Here is a 25,550-nt window from a genome sequence, read left to right on the forward strand (position 1 = left end):
GATAGTAATGCTGAACTCACAATGCTTCGGCTTCTGCACAACAATTTTTGATTAAATGTAATTTGATCTCTAATTGGCTACTCTCTTTCCTTCCTGCTATCCAGGATAGGGCAGCCCTGTTGCTCCCGAGAGCATTTGTGTGCCAATTTTGAGCTTTCTAGCCACACAGAGTGGCTCTTATCTTCAAAAGGAAAAAAAAATACATTTTTTTAAAAAAGCAGCCCTCAGATTACCTCATAACTTTCAAAAGAAGCTTCCCTCTCTCACACTAACATCTCTAAAGTTATTTCTTCTACCTTCATCGGAAAGAAAGGTCCAATTGGGGGGGAGGGCGTACTAATTCAGGAGACCCTGCTCTGCTTCTGGATTCTGTTGCCAGCTCTGACCTACTTACAGAATAATTCCTATTCAAATTTAAATCTTGGCTGTAAGTTCTTGGAGACCTGCCTAGCATGCCTTTTCCACCTGGCCTGGGAGGGCAGGTCCCTAACTGACTCCAGCTACAAAAGCTGAAGCTGCTGAACAGAAAGCAATGGCAGATTGACAAAAGCAGAAACTGCTGGCAGCACAGGAAGAAACAGGCACATTAGCAAGTGCCAAGGGCGGCTATATCCCAGGGCTCCCACCAGTCAGTACATGTTTTTCTGCACCCTTCCCCCCTTTAACCTTTACTTAGGCAAGCACACTGCACAGCAAAACGCCTGGCGAAGCCCTGGTCATGAACGCTATCTTCACTTCACCAAGGTGCATTTGGAAGACCAACTAAATGGTGCAAAAGGAACCCCTCCTGCTATTCCCACCACTTGATGTTGACTAGGAAAGTGACTAGGGTTGATGGGGTCCCATTCCTTCCTTTCCTTTCAGATTTATTTAAGTAGGAGCACTGCATAGCAAAGAACCCAGTGTTGAGATTCCATCTGGGCCTGCCATCCTCATCTTCCAAGAGTGCTAAGATGCAGATAGTGATGGCACCACACAACACATACACCCAACTAAAGATGAATAAAAGGGGGAAATAGCCCCTTCCTGCTGCTTGACACTAAGCTAAGGGAGGAGAGCAGAGGGATTAGAGTGGCAGTGGGGAGGGTGGTGGAGCATCCAGGGGGAAAGGTGTAGGGCCAAATGTCAGTTTCATTTATTAGCTTCAACTCTAACAGCATTCATTCTAGAGAGGCTGGGGAAACCCAGCCAGATGGGTGGGATATAAATAAAATGGTTGTTGTTGTTGTTAGTCTCTAACCAACAATTCTGAATAAGGGAAATGGTTTGTGCTCAATGGATAACAATGCAAGATTGACTTTCCAACTCAGTTTGAGCCATTGCTATGTGGAAGTTTCTGATACAGTGTTTAGAGACTCTCATTTTTCAATAAGCAAGAGCAGCAAAAGGTCAACATAGCTCAGTAAAACAGCAAATGTAAAATTTACATTTACTGGGCACCTGGGTATTGCACCTAAAACATAAGCTTAAATATTATTAACTGTGAGATTTGTTCCAATAATGAAGACTTCTTTTCACAGTTAAAACAATAAGGAGATTTAATTAATTCTCAAGTGGAAAGGCAGAACTAAAATTCAAGGCAGCATTCAGATCAGCCTAAAAAAATCAATTCACAAAATCCTCTTGTGCATCATTTAAAAATGGCAAAGAGCCATTCAGACTTTAAATCAACATCAGGTGAGGGAAACAAGGCTCTCCACACATAGGGATTTAATATGCTAACTTTCCTAAAACTAGAAGTAACATTTGCACTGCATCAACAAATCTTCACTGGTTGCTTCTTTCAATCAGAAAGGTTTATCACATGTAATTATTTCTGCAGCCCTTCAATTAAACAAAATGATAATATATCATTCTAGAAGCATAGTTATGCAAACATTAGCAAATCAAATTTAGAAGATGTGGATGTATCATGAAGGCAGAATATGTAAGATAGGTCCATGTTGTCTATGCTGATTAATATAAGTCAGTTTGGGGTTGAAAATGGAGGGGAAAGAGGCACACACAAAATGTTTCATTAAAAAAAGAGCTGCTTATTATTATAGAAGACAATTTCCACCAGTTGCTATTTCAGAAAATAAATTCTCCATAGCTTTCAAAAAGCTCTTCTGAATTGGAACATGAAAAACGCAACCATCCCATATATAACATACAGTGATCAATACATACGTTACAACACCCCTCCTTCTTAATTCATGTCCTTTCCCACTAATTAATATTCTGTTGCTTCATTCCCCAATGAATGTATTCCTAAAGCCAATTATTTTTGTTTAATTTGTTATGTTTTATTACTATAAATCACTTTGGCATTTCTTTCTGTAAATGGAAAGTGGTGTTGAAATATTTTAATTAATAAATATATAAAATCCAAGACTTTTAAAAAAAGTATTTTATTGAATTTTTTCCCTGTAAACCAAACAACGAAACAGAACTTCATGAGACAAACACAGAAAAACCAAACCAAACCAAACCAAGGTTGGCATGGGATGTTACTTTCACAAGGAGAAATGATAAAGCTGGTTATCTGAATATTTGCGATAAGATGCAGACAGGTAAGTGAAGAGTACCATTGTAAGAAAAGTAGAGACCTGGGATCTTTGGATAAAGGGTAGTATATAAATCAAACAAATAAGAATAAGAATAATAAGAAACAGATAAAGAAACAAAAAACCTATAGCTGAAATAAACAAGAGTCCCAAGGAGTCCCAAGACTGAAAGGTTCTGTATTGCATCAAGAAAAATGTTCAATTTATGTTATTTTATTTGATTACTAGCAGCATTTCTGTACTACAGGTTATAGGAGTAGCAAAATAGATAGACAGGCGCTATCAGACAGGGCAGTATCCACCAACCTGGCACCTTTCAAATCTTTTGAACCACCACTCCCAACAGCCCCAGCCAACACATCCCTAGGGAACTGAAAATGGAAATTAAAGTATAATATATTGATCAGTCAATTTCATTACATTATTAAGGAACTAGCAGAATATTTTTAGTACTATGTTAATTGAGCTGAGAAAATCTATCACTGAAAATCTATTAGTGAACAGATGGTAAGAATAATTGGCAAGGGTTTTGAATAACAGAAATGGAACAATACAGAGTCAGTATCTGCATGACAAGATACTTAGCAGAGATACTACAAGCTACAAGGCAAAAACACTGCACGGCACATACAGTCAATTATAAAAGTGTGCAAGTTGCACATTCTGAAATATCTAGTCACTGTTGTCAGAAGCAGTAGAATTCTATTGAGATGGGGAAAGGCTATATTCAGTTACTTGTCGTAACAGTATAAATTCATTTTATTTACCGTCCTTTATTCTAATTAAGCCCCAGGAACAAATAGTTTTCTTATCACTTTCCTTTTAACCTATTGCAATATTCAGAAGACCAGAAATGTCGAAGAAATTAGCAGCACATAGCAATTCCTGTGTCTTATTAAAAAGTATAAGCTGTGGATATGCTACTATTTATTTGTTTTTAAAATGGGCCCTGTTTTAAGCTAAACCTTACAAGGAAAATGGCTAATCAAAAGCAAGCTCACCATTCCAAATAATGACTGGCCCATTTGGATATGGTGGCAAGATGTTAAAAGTAATCATCATATGTGTAAGGTCCATGTGGTGGTGTCTCACGAGTAATGAGGCAAGAGCCCAACCTGTCTGTTTGCAGGTTTATTGTGCAAACTATTTACAGTGCAGCGCTACAAAGTACATGTCCATCTCAGTCACTAGCAGAATCTGGGAGTGGCCCCTTCCAGCTCTTTCCCCAGCATAAGAACTTCGGCACCCCATGTCTCCTCCTACCGTCTTAGCGTTTCACCCCTTCGCGCAATTGGGGTGGCGGAAATGGCGTGCCTCCCTCCTGACCAGCCGAGCAAGGTGAGTGCATGGTCTCTGTAGCATCCCCAAGCTGTTTCCCTGCCAGACTCCCTGTTTGCCGCTCCTGGCTGGATGAGGCACTGGTGCTCTCCATAGCATCCCCATGCCCTCTCCTTGCCCGGCTGGCCCCTTCCCCTTCCTCCCCATTGGAGGTGTAGCTGCTTTCTGCGCTGGAAGAGGTACTGCTGCTCAGTTGGCATTGGGGCTCCCTGTATCCCAACAGTCCCTCGGGTCCCCTCAGCGGGCCAGGTGGCAGTTCCCTGACAATATGCTATTTATTTTGTCAGATAAATGCTCTGGTACATGTTGAGATTGACTCAATGCACACTGAGAAAGTTAATCCAACTACAGCCCCTTATTTTCAGTATTTACAAGCTAGCAAAGTACAATTGACAGGTGGTAGTTGCCAGACTCACTATCTCACCTAAAGTTGCTACCAAAATCTCCACTAAAGCAAAATTTGAAGTGAATTTCAGGGTTCTGCCTTTAAGGGAATGTGATAAATATTACAAGTTACTAGAGAAATGTTCCTACGTAGCCAGATTATGTGAAGATGGTTGAAGTCATACATTACTATAACATTTCCTCCTTTGGGGGTTTCCTTGATTTCATTCTTCATCCGGTATCACGACCCACAACAATTTCATGGAAGAGTCTGCCCCTTTGGGGGATTTCTGGCTTGCTAGACTCAATGCCCTCTCTGGCTCATGGTAGAACTAGCTTTCATAGATCTGGAGAAAGGCTCCTGAAGGGCTGCACTCTTGCTGCACACATACTGTATAAGAATCCCAAGATCAAAGGTTCCTTCACAATGTAGCAGCAGCTAAAATATGGCCCAATGCATTTTATAACACAATTGCATGACTAACAGTATGTTACAGGTGCGTTTTGTAAAACACACATACACACACCCCTCTGATTCTGACTAAATATGTCTTCTTGTACATGTGTACCTAATTATGATATGTATTTTGTGTTTTTATATTGTAAAAATTGATCTTAGTACGAAAGGCAGTATAGAAATTTAATAAACAACAACAACAACTATGTCTGAGACCCTTTCAAAAAATCTGTATTGTAGGATGCAAACCAGCTAGGTTGTTCAGATCCACTGAGAGGCTGTCAAACTGCCAAAGCCTGCCTACATGTATTGGTTTGCATTACTGAGGCTGCCCAAGATTCATTGAGCTAACTGAATGAATAATGTAAGGCATTTAGCTTGAATGTTTTAGTGTTAAGAGTGCATCAGCAAAAACAAAAAATAAATCTGGCAACAGATTTAAATAAAACTTTTGGGTAATCTCGGCTTTACATTTAATCATGCATTGAGAGCATTTTTCTTTTATCCCACCAAATAAGCTCGTGTGTGTATATATATATACACGCATCTGTTCAAATGAACACATATCCTAATTTAAAAGGCATTTCAATGCATTCTTTAAGCAATAAAACTTCCTTAAAATGAGTTGGCACTTAAATGTATTCCCTTTTTGTAAGGCCTCTTTTCTTTTCCTTTTTTCACATCTACCATCCACAGAACATCCGTTTACTTGATTTCAAAAAGTCCCTAGAGATACCAGAGGAAATCATAAAATGAAAAAGCTTGAGTCTTTTGCTTTATTCCTTCTTGCCTCACTGTCATTTGGTTTTCATTTCAGACAGAATTTTCAGACCTATCTGCGATTGTACAGCTGCAGAAGAGGAAAAAGATGTAATATCCAATTTACTTAATCATTTATTATTGTTAATCATTGTTAATTAATAAAACTACTACGCATCCTGATTTACAATCCTTATTTCAATCATCCCTCAAAGAAGACACAGCCTCTCTCTATGCTCACCCCACATGGCAATATTGGGATAATAACATTGGGCTTCCTACTGTTACTGAGATAATGCTTTAAGTAGTGTTATATAAATGCTGAACACTGCTTTCCACATGATTCAACATGCTTAAAGAGAAGAAAATGAAGCAGAGAGGCAATGATTAACCCAAAAATACTCATTAAGGACCTCTTAATACAGGGGTCCCCAAACTAAGATCCGGGGGCCGGATGAGGCCCAATCGCCTTCTAAATCCGGCCCGCAGACGGTCCAGGAATCAGCGTGTTTTCACATGAGTAGAATGTGTCCTTTTATTTAAAATGCATCTCTGGTTTATTTGTGGGGCCGGCTTGGTGTTTTTACATGAGTAGAATGTGTGCTTTTATTTAAAATGCATTTCTGGGTTATTTGTGGGACATAGGAATTCGTTCTTTTTTTCCAAAATATAGTCCAGACCCCACAAGATCTGAGGGATAGTGGATCGGCCCCCAGCTGAAAAGTTTGCTGACCCCGTTTAATACATTACAGAGGGACGTGGGTGATGCTGTGGTGTAAACCACTGAGCCTTGCGCTTGCCGATCAGAAGGTTCGCAGTTCAAATCCCCGTGACAGGGTGAGCTCCCGATGTTCAGTCCCAGCTCCTGCCAACCTAGCAGTTCGAAAGCACACCCGAAAGTGCAAGTAGATAAATAGTTACCACTCCGGCGGGAAAGTAAACGGCATTTCCGTGCGCTGCTCTGGTTTCGCCAGAAGCAGCTTAGTCAAGGTGGCCACATGACACGGAAAAACTATCTGCAGACAAACGTTGGCTCCCTCGGCCAGTAAAGCAAGATGAGCACCACAAACCCAGAGTCATTTGCGACTGGACTTAACTATCAGCGGTCCTTTACCTTTTTTTAATACATTACAGATTCCCACATAGGAACACCACACAACAGACATTGCTTATGTGGCCCTTTCCATTTACAAGGCAGCACTTTGTTAACAGTAAGGCAACAAAGCTTTTCTCTTCCCATATTCCAGCTATTCAAGGGCGGGGGGAGGAAAAGAGTGGGAGAACAAAACTTTTGCTTCTCTATATGGAAGGAAACAGCATGCAATAAGCAAAAAAAAAAAAGAAGAAGAAGAAGAAGAAGATTCCTAGCAGCAACAATGGGCCTACTGGGCAACAAAACATGATGGCACGGGTTGGTGGTCACAGTAATACTATAGTAATACAGTAGTAATAACCCTGTCAGGAGCAGGGTTTATTGAGACAGATGGAAAGAAGCTGGTAAGCTGGACAGTCCAACAGGCTGTTGCTATCTCTCTAAGTGTGTTAAGCCAAGCCTGGCAATGGTCTAGGACTCTAGGCCAAAAAAAAAGAATTGTTTTAAGATTTCTGCTTAGAACAGGAAATGACTGATGAGATATAGCAACACTCAGAAACCCAAAATGCACAGTCCTATTCCTAGTAGCAGCCTCAGCAATGCTAACGGATGCATTTTATCGCCAGTATTTGTGACTAATGCAGCCAAAATTTATTTTAAAAAGACAATATTACAGGCTGAAAACAAAATCAACTTGTCGATGTCTGCCCACTTACAAACCTGGCCTTGAACTTGAGTTCCCTGAAGTAAAAATATGGAAACTTGCTCAAGTACTACTCCACTGCAGCAATGAGGGACCCTCATAAACTCTATAATCCTCTAATGCAGAGTTCCCCAAACTTAGGTGTCCAGCTGTTTTTGGATTACAATTCCCATTATCCCTAGCTAGCAAGTCCAGTGTTCAGGGATGTGTAGTCCATTGTGTATGGAGTTGCTGGATACCCTAGTTCCCAGTAGCTGAAGCCCACAAAACTTAAATTATTCTAGGCTGAATAGTGTCCAGATCAAGGGAAGTAACAGTACCACTCTATTTTGCCTTGGTCAGACCCAACCTGGAATAGTGTCCACTGGACACCACAATTTAAGAAGGATACTGACAAGCTGGAAAGTGTGTAGAGGGGAGTGACCAAGATGATGCAGGGTCTGGCAACCAAGCCTTATGAGGAATGGTTGAGGGAGTTAGCCTGGACAAGAGGAGACCGAGAGGAGATATGACAGCCATATTCCAATATATGAAGGGCTGTCCCATGGAGTATGAAGTAAACTTGTTTTCTCCTGCTCCGGAGGGTAGGGCCCAAACCAACGGCTTCCAGTTACAACAAAGGCCATTCCAACTAAACATCAGGAAGAATTTTCTGATGGTAAGAACTGTTTGTCAGGTGGCTGACTGTCCTTCATTTAAGGTCTTTAAGCAGAGACTGGATGGCCATGTGACATGGATGTTTTGGTTGAGATTTCTGCATTGCAGTGGTTTGGACTTGATGACCCTTGGAGTACCTTCCAGTTCTACAATTCTATGACTCAGCCAGCTCATGATACCACAATATCTTACCTTAAAATAATAACATTTTTAATTATTTATACACTGCCCATTTTCTCATATATATTATGTTTTATAACAGATCAACTGGTCCCAACCTGGTCTCAACTATGATTTCTGATTTCAGAACCTTATACTCCAATTCTGAACAAATTTATTTGGAGCCCATAACTTTAAACTGAATTTATTTCCGAACTGATATGCAATTCAGCCTCAACTTGAATTTTGGATCCCACAATCCTGCCTAATACAATATCCCCCTCAAGCCCTAAGAGCAGCAGCCTTTGTGTGGAGAACCAAAGTAAACAGGTGAAGAGAACACCTGGTCTGCAGCCCACTTTCCTCAGCCATAATAGTACTTTCTGAACTGCCAGTTTTGCAGGCATTATAATGTAATTGATTTTTCTGTTATATGGGGGAACTTGCTTCCTCAGGATTTGATTCACACAGCTATTGACATTTTGCAACTCTTTTTGCAAGACAAAAAAAACCACTAAGAAAATGGAATCAATGTTTAGTTTTTGTTTAAAGATTTTTTACTAACATTTCAAACAGCAAGGAAAAAAGGTTCAAAGTGTTTGACGTCTCTATCTTGATAGACATCTGCAAATAGAAGCCTAAGAACAAGCTCCTCTACTTAAAGCATCTCCTGGTTAAAATAGGTAATACACAAATCAATCAAAGCTTCACCATTTCAGAACTGTGGTGTAACTTTAAAAAGCTGATAGCACCAAACCATTCAGGGTGATAAAAGCAAAAAGGATTTGTGCTCCAAGAACATCCCTCCAAACTGCATGAATGGGTATTGAAATGGCATATGTTACTCAGCGTAAGCAAGTGTAAACTGATGCACATTGGGGCAAGAAAGCCAAACTTCATATATACATTAAAGGGATCTGAAGTGACAGTGACTGACCAGGAGAGAAATCTTGAAGTCATGGTTGATAGCTCAATGCACATGAGAATAGGAGGAGGCTACCCATGTCTTCACTGGTACTTCACATGCCTCTAAGAATATCTGTTTCATATAGAAACTACACCCAAATGCTGCTATGCATACAACTGTTCTTAAACTACTGTTACAGTTACTAATAGACTGCTATATGTGGCGTAAAGAATGCAATGAATGCAAATATATAAAATCTGTTTATTACAAATGTTGTAAAATTCAACATTGTTATGTTTGGCATGTATTTTGGCAAAGAGAAAATATTAACACCCAAACATTAACATCACAGATTGACAATACAATTTAAGAAACACCATTCACCATTCTAGCCAGGAAAGAATAAAGGCTACTTATCAGAAATGGGTTGCCAGGTGGTGTAGAGCTGCTACTCTAGCTTCCTGGCAGGTGGGTAACAGTTCCTCATCATCATGGTCAAAAGTGACAAGCGGAGTGCCACAGAGTTCTATCCTGGGCCTGTTATTGTTCAAAATTAGATCAATATTTGATCAATGTATCAATCAAATACTGATGGAATGCTCAACACTGAAAATTTTATTTGAATTCAAAATTGTGTAAATCATGAAATCTACAAAGTGTACAATTTACTGCAAAAGCAATATTTGTTTGAGGTGTAACTTTTTTAAACATTAAATACATGTCTTAAATTCCTTAACTTTTACTATTTTGCACTTCGCTCGGTATAAACTTTTGTAACAATGTGTCGTTAATTAAAGCATTTCAAACCATGAATTAAAGCTTAATCACTCTGTTCTGCAATGCACACATATGCTTAATTTGCTGTGAAAATTTCAATAGATGAATATATGTCCTCTAGAAATAGCTCAATATTCAGCAATGGTTCAGAATGCTTGACTGATTATGATTCCACATGAGCGGATTAAAATAGCAATAGAAGGCAAAGTATATCCAGAGTTTTATATGCAGAAACAGATACAAAAGTCCTTAAAGAAGTCTAGCAAGGAATAACAAATGCCACAAACATACCACAGCATAACACCTTCCAGTATTCCAAATGCCAAACAAATTGCACAGGACACTGACTATAGAGGAATGAAATCACTTGTGGTTATAATCAACTCAATCAATATGCTAGAGAAGTGCCTATGAGCAATTCTAAGAGCTACACTGGCTAACTATACCTGAATGAGAACACATGAAAATACAGAAATTCAGAGGGAGAGAATAATCCCAGTCTCTGTCTACCACCCCATATATATGGCGCTGGCAGAAGCAACTACCAAACATCATGACCCTATGATAATGGCCTCCAGGAAACCCCGGAAACAGAAAATGGCCACAAGAATTTCTGTTTGATATCAAGAGCAGAGAGTGCCCTTGTGCTCAAATCCTGCTTGCGGGTTTCCACAAGCATCTGGTTGGCCAATGTGAAAACAGGATTATTATTTTAGAATTATTAGATGGACCATTGGCCTGATCCAGCAGGCTTTTCTTACATTCTTAAGATCCACTTTAAGTTCTTAAAGTGTGAAGCATTTGATTAGATAAAAGGGAGTTCAGTTTATCTTAGAATATTGGGAGAAACTCTACTCTCAGATGTTGGGAGTAGAAAAATAACAGCATTTCCTTCCAAATGGCCACACATAAGCATATTTATACAATTAAGCTGGGAAGCAAGAGCTCATAATTGGCTTATCCTTTCAATAGCAGAGATGACTGGGTAGCTTTTCTAGCTTTAATGCTAAACAATGTACGGTATGTCATTAAGCAAATGAACAGAAATAAAACGGAACATTTCAGCAAATAAATAACTTGCTAAGGATGTTTTGTAATCTCTTCCTAAGAGATTATCATAAAAACAATTCCAATACAGGTGCAGACAAGGAAATATCTCAGCTTAAAAGGCTTGTTGAAAAGGGGTCTGAATCAATGGCTTCAAGTTACCAGAAAAGCAATTCCGATTAAACAATAGGAAGAATTTGCGTGTGGTGAGAGCTGTTTGACAGTGGAACAGACTCCCTTGGAAGGTACAGTAGTGGATTGTCCTTCATTGGAGGTTTTTAAGCAGAGTTTGGATGGTCATCTATCATGTATGATCTAGTTGTAATTCCTGCATTGCAGGAGTTTGGAGTAATGACCTTCAGGGTCCCTTCCAACTCTACAATTCTATGATTCTACATTAGAGATAAATATTGTTTTTAGGAAGAGCTTTCATACCTTTTTTCTATTTTTCTCAGCAAAACCTTTCTATTAATTATTAATGATCCTCACTTTGTGTTCTGCTCCTAGAAAGCATCAGAGGTGAGCTAGGGGAAATCTGTCTCATATATATATGAGAAACCTGGCTTGAGAGCAGTACACGTGAAAAGGATCTAGGAGTCTTGGTAGAACATAAACTTGACATGAGTCAACAGTGTGATGCAGCAGCTAAAAAAGCCAATGCAATTCTGGGCTGCATCAATAGGAGTATAGCATCTAGATCAAGGGAAGTAATAGTACCACTGTATTCCGCTCTGGTCAGACCTCACCTGGAATACTGTGTCCAGTTCTGGGCACCACAGTTCAAGAAGGATACTGACAAGCTGGAACGTGTCCAGAGGAGGGCAACCAAAATGGTCAAAGGTCTGGAAACGATGCCTTATGAGGAACGGCTTAGGGAGCTGGGTATGTTTAGCCTGGAGAAGAGAAGGTTAAGGGGTGATATGATAGCCATGTTCAAATATATCAAAGGATGTCATATAGAGGAGGGAGAAAGGTTGTTTTCTGCTGCTCCAGAGAAGCGGACACGGGGCAATGGATTCAAACTACAAGAAAGAAGATTCCACCTAAACATTAGGAAGAACTTCCTGACAGTGAGAGCTGTTCGACAGTGGAATTTGCTGCCAAGGAGTGTGGTGGAGTCTCCTTCTTTGGAGGTCTTTAAGCGGAGGCTTGACAGCCATCTGTCAGGAATGCTTTGATGGTGTTTCCTTCTTACTAAACAGCTATCTGGTTTCTTTCTACACATGACCTTGAAACCACAATCTGTACCAATTTCTCTATGAAAGTGTTTCAAATAAGGGGACTTAAGAATTCAAATTGGTGGGAGGTGCATACACTTATGTATTAGCATATTTGCTATTAAAATACATGATTATTTATTTCTTGGTGTAGCTTTCAAACTAATCCATATTCTAAATGATATTCTAGGAGCTCTTTATGTGGTGTGAAATGCATAACTATTTAATTTGTGTTACTTCTGTTTACATTATCAGGTCCTTGTACTACTATTTTATTAGTTTACCTCTAGGGAGTAATATATTTAGAAGGCTCGGGAGAGCTGTATTATCCCTCTTACAAAAAATAAAATAGAAGCCAGTGTCAGAATACAAGCCTTCAATGTTGGAGTCAAACAAAAGTACTTATACAGGCTACATCCATAGTAAAACATACAAAAGACAGATACAGAGGCAAACCACAACCAGGTTTTAGTATATTGGGCTTTGATGTGAGAAACACAAGTTGCATATTTATTCTAAGCTGGTTTGGGGCATGTCTCATTCTCTCAGACCAACCCAGGGTGATCCAACACATTTGGAAGCCCCAGGGCAGGGAACAGAAAGCAGCTCCTGGGGTAGTAGTGATGGCAGCACTGGGAAGGAGGCGTAAGGACTCTAATGGGGTCCTAGAGCCCTCTCACCTCCTTCCCAAAGTCTAGTTAGTGCTTTCCCAGCGGACTGTAGGACCCTGTCAGAGCTCTCACACCTCCTCCCCCAAAGCCAGAGATGCGCTTGCCAGACTGAGAAAACGCCAAGGGGAATGGTTACACCACTGCCAGGAAGGAGGGAGTGGAAGGGATTAGGTGATAGCCGCCCCAAAGTCCCCAAATCGGCAGAGACACGGCAATGCTGCTGCTGCTCAGTTAGGGGAAATCCTCATTCTCTCCTGTGCATGCAGATCAAGGGCCTGGCTGGGGGCTAGAGAAAGGGAATTAGTGGGATGGGGAGGAGCAGCAGAGTAGTGGATCTTGGCAGTGCAAAAAAAAAAAAAAAACCCCTGCTTGGCAGGGAAGTGCAAATTCGGGCTCCTGATTTTAGATTGCTGAGGGGGGATTTTAAAAATCCCCACCTCATCCAACACACACACACACACACACACACACACACACACACACACACCAATAAGGAAAGGATACCTCTTATCTGCCTCTTCCCCACACCCCCTCCAGGATGGACAGGTAGAGAGATAGTCCGAACTGCAACTGCATGGGAGGGATGGGATGTGGTGGCAACAGTTTGGGGGGTCACTTTGACTCCTGTTCCGTGTGCTTGGATCTTTTCCAGGTGGGATTTCAGGGGTCAGATTCTCTCTCCATCTCTCTTTCTCTCTCCCTCTCTCTTTCTCTCTCCCTCTCTCTCTCTCACACACACAACACACAAACACACCGATCCAAGGATCTCCCACATTTGCATCCATCAATCTGTCAGGTACTCACCCTGCGTTTACCTGAGACTGGGAGTAAGTCTCATTGAACACCATGTAAGTATCACAGAACTGTGCAGCAACTGTGCCTATCTGTCAACCTTGGAGGAAAAGTGTAAACCAAATATAATCCATCAGCAAATGCAGTAAGAACATAATACATAGGCTGGGTTCTCAAGGTGCAGGGGGGACCTGCCTATGAAACTGTAATCAGAGACTGCCTGTATGCTTTTCTGATGACTGGGTGTGTGTGACTGTATTGTTCCAAGAGAAAGAATGCAAATGTCCCCCAAATTTACACATAACCTAAGTGCTTTCCCTGTTTATTAAGTATGCTTGGTGGTCAGCAATTTTGTGAGGCTTCTTTTTTCTTCCCCAAGATACCTCCTGTAGGGTCTCATAAGCATATTATAGACTCAAATAGCCCTTATTTTCCTTTATCTGCCTTCCATCAAACTCTATCAGGAGAGGAGAGGATGCATCAAGCACAATTTGACCAAACATCACGTATCAAGGATCCCAAGAACATTACTAGCACCAAGATCCCCTACAATTGGATCTGAGATCCAAGGGTCCCACAATTTGGACTACACATTTTCAAATTTTATTACCTCTAAGTATAATCAAGCTCTATCACCCAATATTAAATTTCAGACTATTAAGCTGAAAAAAATCTGAATAACTAAGGAACTGTTGTTCCAGTATGGCACCATCACAGAATGTAAAAATTAACATACTTAACTGTAACATAAATAGTGGAATATTATGCAATTGGAATATTGTAGAATTAGTTAAGGAAAATGTGTACATATTGTTTCACTTACATAAGTGCAGGCAAATATACACAAAGGTTATTGTAAAAGTGATGCTATTCATGACCTGAACACTGAAAGAGGCAAATATGTAGCCAGCTCACATCCTACCAAACCTATATATTGATTATAGAATTGTCCTGCCAAATATTGCATCTGTCCTACATTCCATTTACTGCTTGTTCCCCTTGGCTCAGAAGCATAATTAAGGTGTCAGGCTCTGAATTATACAAATTAAGTTCTTTTTCGGGGTCAAATCCTATTACTCCATGAATCTTGGTGAATCATAGAAGTGAAGATGCAGGCTCCTGTGCTAAATTAGAAATGGACAATTTGTTCAGCACCAAAGGCTAAGTAGGAAGTAGATCATGAGCCACACTAAATTTGCATATTTTAATTGCATGTTATTAACATATTATGGACAGCATTTTCATGAACCTGTAAGAAATTAAAATGAGTTGACAGATACCACTAGCTCTGCCACATTCTTCTTATGTAACTGATACTTTCAAATGTTAAGAGCGAGAGAGCCAGTGAGATTGATAATCTTAGAAATCTTCAGTAGGGCGGGGGGGGGGGGGTGAGTTTAGTATTTACTTGCTTCTTTGCATTCCCAAACCATTTAGTAACTTGGAATTCCTCCTTCCTGATTTCTGCTCATCTGCGAAAGGGCAGCAAAAATACAAAACAAAACTACTCATGTACACTATGCTAAAACAATAAGATTTAAAGATTCTAATAGGAATCTATTGGTTAATTCAAAAAATAACTGGGTGTGGAAGGAAAAGCCTTAAGTGTTTGCTCAACTTACTGTGCTCTTTATATATTTACTGCACCAAACCTACTTACAGGTAAATACACTTCTGATTCCAGTGTTCGTTTTATGACCCTCCTACTGCCTCAGCCTCTTAATTGCTAAGGCCTGCAGCTAGAGCCCTGCATGATTCAGCACCAGGGCGCTGTCCAAAGAGCCAGCTCTGGCGCTAAGCTAGCAATTCATAATGTCCAAAGCTTCCAAATCTAGAAGTCATTTCTGATTAGGGTCCAAGGGGTACGATACTCTTTGCTTGCCAGCTTAGCTGTCAAAAGGCATTCTGACTAGCAGCTTCCAGAACTGCTCTGGTGTTTCTGCCTCTAATTTGATTTGCCCAGCATCACAAGTCCTTTTGTTGCACACGTATTTTCAGTTTTCACAGAGTGTGCCAGTCTTAATTACATTTACATCAGCAACAAATTAGTTATTTATTGCAATATATATGCAAGTCACCCTGTTTCAGCTGAAACCCAAATACTGAGTCTTTGGTAGAGGCATGTTTAAATCTGCAAGACTGAACCCAATACACTAAACTACACTGATTCTCAGCTAGGGGCATTTTGGCTTCTTAGATGCCACAACTGTTCACTGTGCTTTGGCACCAGCCCTCGTTCCTATGGGGTTTTCAAAACTCTGCACATATGAGCCTTGCTGAAGGGGCAACTGGGAATCTTGTCAATTCTCCCAGGGAGCTGGCAAGAAAAGACTAAGCCAGACTGTTTGGATCTTTGGTCACTTGGCCTTCTATGCACAATGCAAACATATGCCAAGAAAGGTAATGAAGATGACGCTTGAGGTTCTCTTTAATGCCTATGCCAAATACAGTTTATGAGGGCTAAATTATGTACTTACTAATACAAACAAAGGTGACTGAAACTTAACCAGCATAACACTAACTTTAATTTATGGTTTGAGACAAATTCCAGTAGCTATTGTGGATATATTTGCAAGGCTATTGAGATCATTTTAACTTACTCCCAATATAATCCTAGTGGAAGTTGGTTTTAGAGGATTAACTTTACCACATAATTGTACAATTACAATTTCACCCTACTCACAACCACTATATGATGAAGCAAATTGGCCCATCTTTAGATTAAGCTTTATTTTCCTTAATCTAAAACAAGAATATTTAATCAAAGCACTACACAGTGATGTGGAATACACACACACACACAGACACACTCACACACACACACCTTTTATATATTTTGGCTGCAAAGCAGCTCACGAAGTAAAATACAATGCAAAACTGCACAACAAATCAAACAAAGAAGTAAATGAATAAACACAATTTCAAAAGCTAACCAGATTTGAAACCAGTTGCCAGGATCATAATAAAAGGTTCAGAGAGCAGACAAAAGGCTTTTAAGTTCTTCCCAAAAGCTTCCAGAGTTTAAACATCACAAGAAAGACACTCTACAATGAGGAAAGGACCAAAGATAGTGCCATACTAACCAGTCAAACCTCAGATGATTGAGAAACTGGGAGCATGTGCTCAGATAACATAAAGTTTGATAAGGAGGATCCCAGTTTGAATTATACCACCACATAAATTCAGTAGTTAACCTTAGAAAATACCACTCTTTATCTCAGACTGTCCCACCATCTGCAATATAGGGGTGATAATACTGACCTGCTTTGCAAATTCATTAACATTTCAACAAACTAATATATAACAAACTAATATAAATATTCAACAAGTTTTGAATACTCTATAGAGTTCTGCATAAATTTTAAAAAATGTCAGATCATGGCCCCAGTCACTTTACATTTTTTTTAAAAGGAAAATGATACCAAAAATTTCACCCAGAAACTAACTGGGAATTAGTGAAGCTCCTTTAAAGAAAGTATAAATACAGGCTCTGTGACCTGCACCAGTAAATAACTGGGCAACCAAATTCTAAAACACCTTGAAATCTCTGCTCTTCAATGGCAACATGGCAAAGAACACTACAGAGATCCAATCTGAAATGAACAGAGCACAGAAAACAGTGACTAGTGTCCAGCATTTCCTAGGAGAATTGCAGGAAGTTTTCCAGTCAAAGTTAGGAAAAAGGATTCTCATCCATATATGCAAACTGTGCTTCCAGAAGTACTGCCAACTAGCTGACCTGATTTTTAAGGGAGACAGTGATTCTGTCCAAAAAAAGGTCCACTTATTCCAATAAACCTGTCATCAACATCTTGATCTGTGTGCTAAAAAGTACCCTAATCACTGGACAATTCTGGACATTTTCCTACATAACCATTTCCCTATATGAGTAACCATTGCAACAAGCGGAATCATGACATCTGGGCAGTACAGGTGAGGTATGATTGAGAGGTGGAAGATTATTTCTGTCCTTGACCTTGCTTCCAGCAAGGAAGCAAAATGAGCTGCCAACCGTATTTATTTAGATTGGAAATTTTCATTCCCCACCCTGCCAAGGGCAGAGAGAGACTTTGCATTTCCATCTTCTTAATGAACATTTACCAATCCTATTTTGTTATTCTTTCCTAATGGCTTTCTTAAGATGAATATAAATCTAATTCAAGAGTTGCAGAAAGGCACTGTCAGTGAGCAAACATTCATAACTATTAGACAAAATTAAATAATTGAAGTTCAAAATAACAATCCCTCCATTTCAAGAAGACATTCAATTCCAATCCACAGCTGCAATCTGCACTACTCCCATCATACTATACTGGAAGGATAATTCAATTCCACAAAATGTATTTTTGGGGAGCACTTAGTTCCCAGAGGGTGATGCTTGGGGAGTGCTTTTAAGTCCTGTGGAGTTCTCCAGGGCTCTAGTTTATCCCCTATGCTATTTAAAATCACATGAAACAGCTGGGTGGGGTCATCCAGAGTTTTGGAGTACAGTGTTAGCAATATGCTGATGACACACAACTTTATTTCTCCTGTACATCTGCAAGTGAGGCAGTGGATGTGCTGGACCGATGTCTTGCCTCGGTAATGGACTGAATAAGAGCCAACAAACTGAAGCTCAATCCAGGTAAGACCGAGTGGGCAGTTCCTCAGACTGGATGGCTGGGAGCTTGCCTGCTCTGGATAGGGTTACACTCCCTTTGAAAGATCAGGTACATAGCTTGGGGGTACTCCTGGATCCACTGCTGTCACTTGAGGCTCAGGTGGCATTGGTGGCTCGGAGTGCCTTCCATCAGCTTCGACTGGTTGCCCAGCTATGCCCTATCTGGACAGGGATAGCCTAACTTTACCAGCATCTCCATAACTGCAACTCCCCCATAGTTGCTGAGGTCCTCTCACAAATTCCGTAAAAACAAATTAGAGATGAGCTTGCAGTATCTCCAAATCCGGGAGAGTTGTGTACAGCTATTAACCAAATGAAAAACAACAAGGCCAGTGGACCTAATGGGATACCTGCCGAAGTCTTCAAAGTGGGTGGAATTGAATTTACACAACAACTTCATAAGCTCATTGAAAAACTCTGGGAGAGAGAGCTCCCAGCAGACTTTAGGGATGCCCAAATTATCAATCTCTTTTAAAAAGGTGATAGAACGGATTGCGAAAACTATCGAGACATTTCTTTATTAGCTGCAGTCGGCAAAATTCTTGCAAGGATTTTAGCAAATTGTCTCCTAACTATATCCAAGAAATCATATATTGAACAGATGAAAAGCTCTTTAACTTGAGTAGGCTGAAAGCAAAGAATAAGGTTACCATAACCTCCATCATAGAGCTTCAATATGCTGATGACATAGTCATAGTGTCCGCACACTCTGGGGATATCCTTCAAACCATCCTAAATATCTTCTCAGAAGGTTACAAAAAGCTTGGGCTATCGGTCAACATCCAAAAAACCAAAGTGTTGCTCCAACAAACACAAAACAACCCCTCTGCAGTGCCACAAATCCAACTTAATGGTGTAACGCTGGAAAATGTCGATCACTTTTCCTACCTAGGTAGTTATCTTTCCACAAGGGCCAACATTGATGCCAAAATTCAGCAGCACTTGAGCTCTGCAAGTGAAGCTTTCTCCCAACTGAAGTACAGAGTGTTTGAGGATCGGGACATTTGCAGGGAAACCAAAATGCTTGTTTACAAAGTCATTGTACTACCAAATTTACTATATGCTTGTGAAACGTGTGTACTGTATGCTTGTGGACCACTTATAAACGCCATCTCCAACTCCTCAAAAAATTCCATCAATAGTGTCTCTGAAAAATTGTATTTATCACTTGGAAAGACAGGCGAACTAATGTCAGTGTGCAGGAAGAAAATATCACCAGTGTCAAAGCAACATCAACATCAACTTTGTTGGATTGGTCATGTTGTTTGGATGCCTAATTATCGTCTTCCAAAGCAAGTACTATATTCTGAACTTAAAAATGGAAAGTGTAATGCTGGTGGTCATCAAAAGAGGTTTAAAGACTCTCTCAAGGCAAATCTTAAAAAATGTAGTACAAACACCAACAATTGGGGAACACTGGCCTGCAAGTGCTCCAGTTGGAAAACAGCCTTTACCAAAGGTGTCATGGGCTTTGAAGACACTCGAACTCAGGACACAAGGGAGAAATGTGCTAAGAAGAAGGCACGCTTGGCAAACCCTCACCGTGATCAACTCCCACACAGAAACCTATGTCTCCAATGTAGAAGGGTGTGTGGATCCAGAATTGGCCTCCACAGTTAGCTACAGACACATCGCTAAGACCTTGTTCATGGAAGACAATCTTACTTGGCTATGAGTGATCGCCAAAGAAGAAAAGAAGGAGCCTAACTTCTGTTGCTTATGCTCTGTTAACCTCTGGGTTGGATTATTGTAATACGTTATACACAAGGCTGCCTCTGAAGATGGTTTGGAAGCTTCAGCTGGTGCAGATTTCTGCAGCCAGGTTGCTCACCGGGGCAAGACAGTTTGAGCATCTTACACCCATCCTGCCTTGACTGCCAATTAGCTTCTGGGCCCAATTCAAAGTGCTGGTTTTGACGTACAAAGCCTTAAATGGCTCAGGACCGAAATACTTCAAGGACCATCTCTCCCCATATAAACTAATCCAGACTTGTGCGTTCATCCTCTGAGGCCCTTCTTCGCGTGCCTCCTCCTCGTGAGGTCCAGAGGGTGGCAACAGGAGAGCAGGCCTTTTCTGCAGTGGCTCCCCATTTGTGGAATGCTCTCCTCATGGAGGTTTGTCTGGCACCTTCATTATATATATTTAGGCGCCAAGAGATAATACTCCTCTTCAGGCAGGCTTTGGCTACTTAATATTTCACAGACTTTGTTGTTTATGTTTTAACGATTAATTTGTGCTTTTACTTTGTATTTTATTTCGTGAACTGCCCTGAAATCTTGTGATGAAGGGCAGTATATAGATAAAATAAAATAAAATAAAATAAATATATGAATGAATGAATGAATGAATGAATGAATGAATGAATGAATAGAGTTCTTTCATACTGGAAAGTACCAGTAGCTTTCTAGCCTTTTTATGCATCTTGCCTTTTTATTTGTAATGTGCAAGATTTCAGCAAGACTGGTTGCAATTTCTCCAGTCTTTATCTGGTGATTTTAATGTTCATCAATATTGCTCCTGTTAGTATAATTATTTTTCTTAATAATTCCCTGGTTCATGATTATTTGCAGAAATGTTTCCTTGCAATTATATCTGAATGAGTCCACAGGATTTCTCAATTGCTACAGATAAATATTTAAAGTATTTTCTCCTACAAAAGCACATTTGACCTTCTTTCTCACCCTTTCATATTCTGGACATGCCTTAGTCTCTTCTGCAGCAAATACTTTGTGCTTCTATATTTTGGATTATGATTCTATTTCCATATCTATCTACCTTGTACAAATGACAAAATGGTCTACAAAACACAAATGCATGATAGATATAAAAAAATAAGTGTTTCTTCACATAGGAGCAATAGTTACTAGAGCACTCATTTATTTCAAAATTACACAATAAGTCAGTACTAGTGCTTCTGAAACTACTAATCAAAGTGTTTAGAAGGTGACTGTAAAGAGGGTGGGTGGGGACATCTTATCTTTGGTATAAGCAACCGTGAAACAAATTGGCAGCAGGCATTTATTCTAATGATATCAAAAAGAAAAAGTGTTTTCCTTAATATTTTGCGGCAATAGTGTTAGTAAGCCACAAAAAACCTAGGAAAATTAATAGCAATATTATTATTTATATAGAACTACAATATATATGGGACTTCACATGCGAACAAGGCACAAAAAATAGGCTTGAACCTCAAAGAGCTTGCAGCTTAAGTTTTCACAGATGTGGGGGCAAGGGGACGAAGTCCTCAAGAGCTAGTGCCAAAGAACTGGCGAAGTTGAACCACAGGTTAGGCTACTATATCATACTCATTTATAATTCATTCTATTTTTTATTTTAAAAAATTATATATCGCTAGCCATAAAAAATATCAGAGTCAATTGCAATAGTTATACATAAAAGCATTCAATAAAAACATATAGAATTTCAAGATAAAAGATCACTTAACTATTATAGAAAAAATGTATTTTTAGTTGCCTGAATTGCCTAATTGTCAGAATATAAAGGTTCTCAGCAGACATCTGTTAAAAGTGTGGCCATTGACAGATGCAATCACCCGCCATTTTGTAACTTGAATGAACATGGAAAAGCCTTATCACAACAAAAGGTTTTTGTTAATTGAACACTTCTGATAACTATGGCAGCAAGCAAACAACTATGAATGATATTGAACTATTTAGACACGCAACCATCGTTAACATTCATATCATGTACTGAAGGATTTCTTCATCTTCTTAATACTAAATTACTATCCATATTTTAGTATTTGATTAGTTGTGACAAAGAAAACTTGACAACTCAAGGCCACCTATCATAATTCAGAACATTATTCTATCCAACTTGAAATTTGGCTCACCCTCTACCTCGGAATCAAAATGTTGGTGAAGCCTGAAAAATGTGCAATACTGTACAACTATTTCAGCTAAAGATATTATTTAACCTAACTTGTCTTTCTGTCTTACATTCATGAGTTAACAATGCTACTACCATACTATCAATACTGAAAATTATGTAGTAAAGTATGACCAAACAAAAAGAACAGCAGCTAATGCTGTGCTTACCTGTGTAACTAGTGGCTCCAACAGTCTCTCCACAGTAAGGGTCCTGATTTCTAAACTTTTGGGATCCCATTTTAATATGATAGGTGAAGTTGCAGAAGTCATGCTCCCTAGAGCAAGAAAACAATAAATCAGTCAATTATGATTCTAAACCTGTGTACTTAGTTGCATATCACTAAGAACTTAAATCAGACTCAAACTAGAAAAAGGTTACATTTACTAATTATGTATAGAAATAACAACAACAACAGAGATGGTTTATATTCCCCATAAGAGCTATTTTTTATTTGAATCAATAAGACAACATTTCTACAAATGTGTTGTTGGGGTCTTTTTAGCCAAAGAGTTTTTTTAAAAAAAAAAAAATCCTGTGAACAGCAACGTAGACACTGAGAAGACGCTATCTCCTAGTTTCCTAAAAGTCTGATGACAATGATAGCAACTTAAATTATTGTTGACTTAGGGCTGGTTCCAGTGAATACAAACTCATTTTCCATTCCATACCTATAATTAACAAACTTTTTGTGAAAAAATACATCAAAAATTACATTTAAGGAAGCATTTTTGAAGCTGATGTCTAGCATAGTAAATATGTGTTGAATTAAAAAAAAATCGTAATTTCAACTGCTCTTTCAGTTTACAATATATTCTACTATCTTTCTTTGGGTCATCTTTGCAGCCATTCTGATTACTGCAAACTGTTGGAGTCTTGAGTGGCTGTATCCAAATCTAGCCTAGAGGATGGAGGGTGTCCAAAAAGAAGCAGGAATCTGGTGCTAAGTGCAGTATGCACCCAGCTGAAGGTCAAGTCCCTATACCAAGTTTAGCCAGTCCAGAAGCATCATGCTATTGCATATGCCTGTTTCTATCTGTGTCTGAAGAATATTCAGAATACAAGATCTATGGCAACTTCATCAGGCTAGGTCTCCTATCTAGGCCACAAAGTTCATAGTTTAATATCCAGAGTCCCTTGGCAAGCCTTTTTACGTAGGCCACTTATTCCATTTGTATCAGTGAGGATGTTAGACATAGTCCGAAGTATCTAGCTTAGTTTTACCAGTAAATTCATGACTTTAGTACAATTTGACCCATCTGGACCACACTGTTTTAGATAAACCCATCCAAAAGAAAAGGTCCTGTTCAGATGTTTAACAACAATCCATGATTTGTTGTTATGAAAATAAGTCTACACAAGTGCCATGGTTTGACATTCAGGTTTTCTAACTATCCACTTTTAAAAGCAAGCACAGCTCCCTGAATTAAAACATAATGGGAAACTGTAGTTAGTTCAAAAATAGATCACAGAATTTCAGGGTTGGACGGGACCACATGGGTCATCTAGTCCAACTCCTTGCAATGCAGGAATCTTTGCCCAATGTGGGGGTCAAACCCATGAGCCTACGATTAAGAGTCTCATGCTCTACCAACACAGCTGTAGGCTGGGTGCTTTGGACCTTCTACTCATATACACAGAAGATGAGACAAAATCGAAAATTCTTTCCAGTAGCACCTTAGAGACCAACTGAGTTTGTTCCTGGTATGAGCTTTCGTGTGCATGCACACTTCTTCAGATACCAATAAATACTATTATGGATATCACAGTGATGTATGGAAACAGATACAACTAGAACTCAGTTACAAATAGGAAGGAGATTGGGGGCAGAGAGAAAGATGGGGAAAGAAGGAAACAAAAATATATGGGGGGGATTGTTGAAGAGAGAAGCAGAGGTAACAGAAATGAAGGTAGAAATTTAGAGAAAAGAAAGGCACCAAGCATCAAGAAACATATCAAGATAACACACATGGGTTATAAGCACCTCTCATTATTCACTGACAAGCAGTGCAACCCCCAAGTTATGACAGAGGGGGCCCAAGCTGTCTTTTAGCCACAGAAAAATAGATGCAACTCAGGCAGATAGTTCCAATGGATGTTTTGCACCACTAAACTTCATGGTTCTGACATACTTTGTTACATACTTTTAAGTTTTATAACCTTTAAAATGATTTCTATAACGTTAATAGAAGAACAGAAATAACACTGACCTGCAGCCTTACTTTGGTGCAGGCACATGCCAAGAAACAGTGATTGTTGCCACACTTTAGCTTTAAAGAATAAACACACATGACACAAATACATGGGGGGGGGGGGAATCACTGGCAACCAAGGAGCAATTTTGGTCAACCTGAAAACAGACTTAACAATAGTGTTTTTCAGATGTTACTATAAAAGTTATGTAGGAAATAGATAATTTGAGATTGCACAAGAGATAAAACCTAGCAACATAACCACAGTTTAGGAATAAAATAAAAAGGGCAAGTGTGCAAAGCTGCAGTACACTAGCCCTGGGCAGGAATGATGTCTACAAATGGCATATGTGTCATACATAACTCACACTGACTTTGCTAGCATTTTACTTCTACAGCTTGGACTACAAACTGTTCCTAAATATAAAAATTACTAAATCAATGCCTGTGCAGTCATAATTAAGATTTGTAGTTGTGTTTGTTCCACTACCTGGAACAAAGAGGGGGAACTCTAAACTACAGATTAAGCATATGAACCAGAAACATTTGCCCTGGGGGGGAAAATCAGCATTTCTTCTCTTTTATCAAGAATGACCCATACAACATGGTGGAGGAAGCAATGCTTACCAGTCAATTGGGCTAGGCAGCCCAAAACACATTGAAAACTGCTTGCATATGTATGCATGCATGTCATATGTTTTCAGTAGGAAAAACTAGTGAGAGACTGCAACAATCATGTTAGCTAGCTGCATCAGGTGTCCTAAAATATATAACAAAGCCCTTTGCCTGTAGAGAAAACAAACAAATTTATACACACACACACACACACCTAATATTGGACTGTATAATCGATATATTAAGATATGTAAGATAGATAGATAAATAAATAAATAAATAAATAGGGGGGAGACTTAATATTGGGAAATCTGGCAAGAGATGGAAAAGGAACTTGAGTACTGTAATTGTGCATTTACCGGGTACTTACCACAAAGGGGGGGGGGGAATATATCCCTGATTTTCTAATAGCTTATTCTTCAGTCAGTCGTTTTCATAATACTGTTCAACCAACTGATCTACTTCACAATCCAGAGGACAACACTTTTGAATAAATGCCTAAAGCTTTCTCCCTAGTGGTGTCAGAAAAGTACTCAAATGCTTTTGAAGAAATCGCCTGTGAAGTTCTTCATACAATCCATTTGATATAGAAGGGGTCTATTACACTTCTCCAAATGCACTCTCCATAATCCCTGAGAGTAAAAGGAATGCATATCACAACCAGCAATATTGGCTCTGCAGTTCAAG

The 25,550-nt window shown here is 39.4% G+C and overlaps 1 protein-coding gene across 1 annotated transcript in view; it reads right to left on the reverse strand.

Annotated features, from left to right (window-relative positions):
• The window catches only part of CTNNA2 (catenin alpha 2), a 519,756-nt gene that overhangs the window by 434,654 nt on the left and 59,552 nt on the right, over nucleotides 1-25,550 (reverse strand). Inside the window, 1 exon segment of the mRNA XM_033160941.1 lies at nucleotides 22,227-22,333. Coding sequence (XP_033016832.1) covers nucleotides 22,227-22,328 — 102 coding nt within the window. The 5' untranslated portion in view covers nucleotides 22,329-22,333.

The sequence above is a fragment of the Lacerta agilis genome, chromosome 9 (genome assembly GCF_009819535.1).
Source record: "Lacerta agilis isolate rLacAgi1 chromosome 9, rLacAgi1.pri, whole genome shotgun sequence".
Lineage (NCBI taxonomy): Eukaryota > Metazoa > Chordata > Lepidosauria > Squamata > Lacertidae > Lacerta > Lacerta agilis.